At 44.1% G+C, this 1,766-nt stretch overlaps 1 protein-coding gene across 1 annotated transcript; it reads right to left on the bottom strand.

Moving 5' to 3' along the window:
- Nucleotides 1–268: 268 nt before the first annotated feature.
- On the bottom strand, nucleotides 269–1,232 carry OR4D5 (olfactory receptor family 4 subfamily D member 5). Its single transcript, XM_055270013.1, is given in 3 exon segments — nucleotides 269–658; nucleotides 661–768; nucleotides 771–1,232. Coding segments are annotated over 3 exon segments (960 nt in total).
- Between the last annotated feature and the right edge of the window lie 534 nt (nucleotides 1,233–1,766).

The following is a 1,766-nucleotide window of genomic DNA, read 5'->3' as shown; positions in this document are numbered from 1 at the left end:
AGTTGAAACTTTCTCAGCAAGGCCAACGCCTTTCTTACCTGGGAAAGTGGCCCCTGAGCCAAACAGTACTTCTACATAGCACTTGATACTTTTTATCTGGGAGGCATTTAGAAGCGGTTCTAAGACACTCATCCTGTCTTCTATTGTGGCTAATAGTTCAGGTCACCAGAACCTGACTGAGGTTAAGAACAATGGAGAAGCAACAGGTATTCTATCCAGCAGGCTAATATCCTGAAGCATCTTTCAGATTCTCAGGTGACTGCCTCTGCTAATGTAAGGGTCTGAGCTCCAGGGGACCAATAAGGTCCTTTTGCCTCCTCCACAGCTTCTTCACGGCCATGATCACTTCCTTGTTTCTCAGGGTATAGATGGCAGGATTCAGCATGGGGGTAACAATTGTGTATAGCACAGAGACTGCCTTGTCCATGGGGAATGCCTGAAAAGGTCTTGCATAGATGTAGATGCAAGGCACAAAGATTAAGGTCACCACAGCAATGTGAGAGGCAGAGGTGGGCAGGGCCTTGCTGCGGCCCTCCCATGAGTGGCTTTGGAGCATGACTAACAGTGCCGTGTAGGATCCCAGAAGCACCAGAAAACACATCAGGGTCACCAGGCCATTGTTAGACACCATTAAAAGCTCTAAGACAAAGGTATCTTATCTGTGCAAGCCAATTTGATCAGATGAGGCACATCACAGTAAAAGTTGTCCAGCTTGTCAGGCCCACAGAATGGCACCTGGATAGTCAATACAACCTGTACTATGGAGTGTGGATGAAGCCCCCCACCCAGGAGGCTGCCATGAGGAGTGCACAGACAGTCTGATTCCTAATGAGCGTGTAGTGCAGGGGCTGGGAAATGGCAACATAGCAGTCATATGCCATGACAGTCAGCAGGAAGATCTTGATGCCTCCAATGAAGTGGAAGAAGAAGAGTTGAGTCAGACATCCACCAAAGGAAATGGTAGGGTTGCCTGACAGCAAGTCAACCAGCATCCTAGGTGCCGTGATGGAAGAGTAGCAAAAGTCCAGGAAAGAAAGATTGCCCAAGAGAAAATACATGGTTGTGTGCAGGTGTGGGTCGGAGGTCACTATGACCACAATAAGAAGGTTTCCCACTACAGTCATAAAATACACAGCAGAGAAAACAGTGAAGAAAACAAACTGAAGCTCCCAAACCTGAGAGAGCCCCAGTAGAACAAATCCTGCCACCTGGAAATGATTTGCTGGATTCATCTGGTTGGTATGACCTGATCAATGAACCTGCTGAGAAGAAAGGACATATTATTCAGGGGAGCTGCAGATTTCTCTAAAATAATTTCCTCTGCCTCCTCTGGGAAATTCCTCACTAATTCATTTACCATAAGGAGAATGTTGTAAGTGGTTCTGCAGGACACCAAGCATTTGAACATCATATATTGGTGATATCAAACTCCAAGGGCATAAAACTCAAGATAGCACTCATACTATTTTTGGTTTACAAGAATCAAAAATAATAAGCCCTCAAAAATTGAAAAATGGGATGTAGAGAAGACAGTGTTACACTGAAAATGAATTTCGATTCTTCCAGTAACTAGTTGTGTAAACAGAAACAAAAACAAACAATTATCTGCAATTCTTTAAGCTTTGCTTCCCTCATCTATGATATAAAATTAACCAAAATGTCCTCAAAGTCTTCTTTACTTTAATATTTGATACCACATGTGGCCTTAATTTAGAAAACCTGATGCATCCCTGCATGCCAGACATTTAGACGAAGCTTCCATGGAT

This window comes from Symphalangus syndactylus, chromosome 3 (genome assembly GCF_028878055.3).
Source record: "Symphalangus syndactylus isolate Jambi chromosome 3, NHGRI_mSymSyn1-v2.1_pri, whole genome shotgun sequence".
In the NCBI taxonomy this organism is placed as follows: domain Eukaryota; kingdom Metazoa; phylum Chordata; class Mammalia; order Primates; family Hylobatidae; genus Symphalangus; species Symphalangus syndactylus.
The sequence above is the reverse complement of the archived record's forward strand: the minus strand, read 5'-3'. Positions and strand labels throughout refer to the sequence as shown.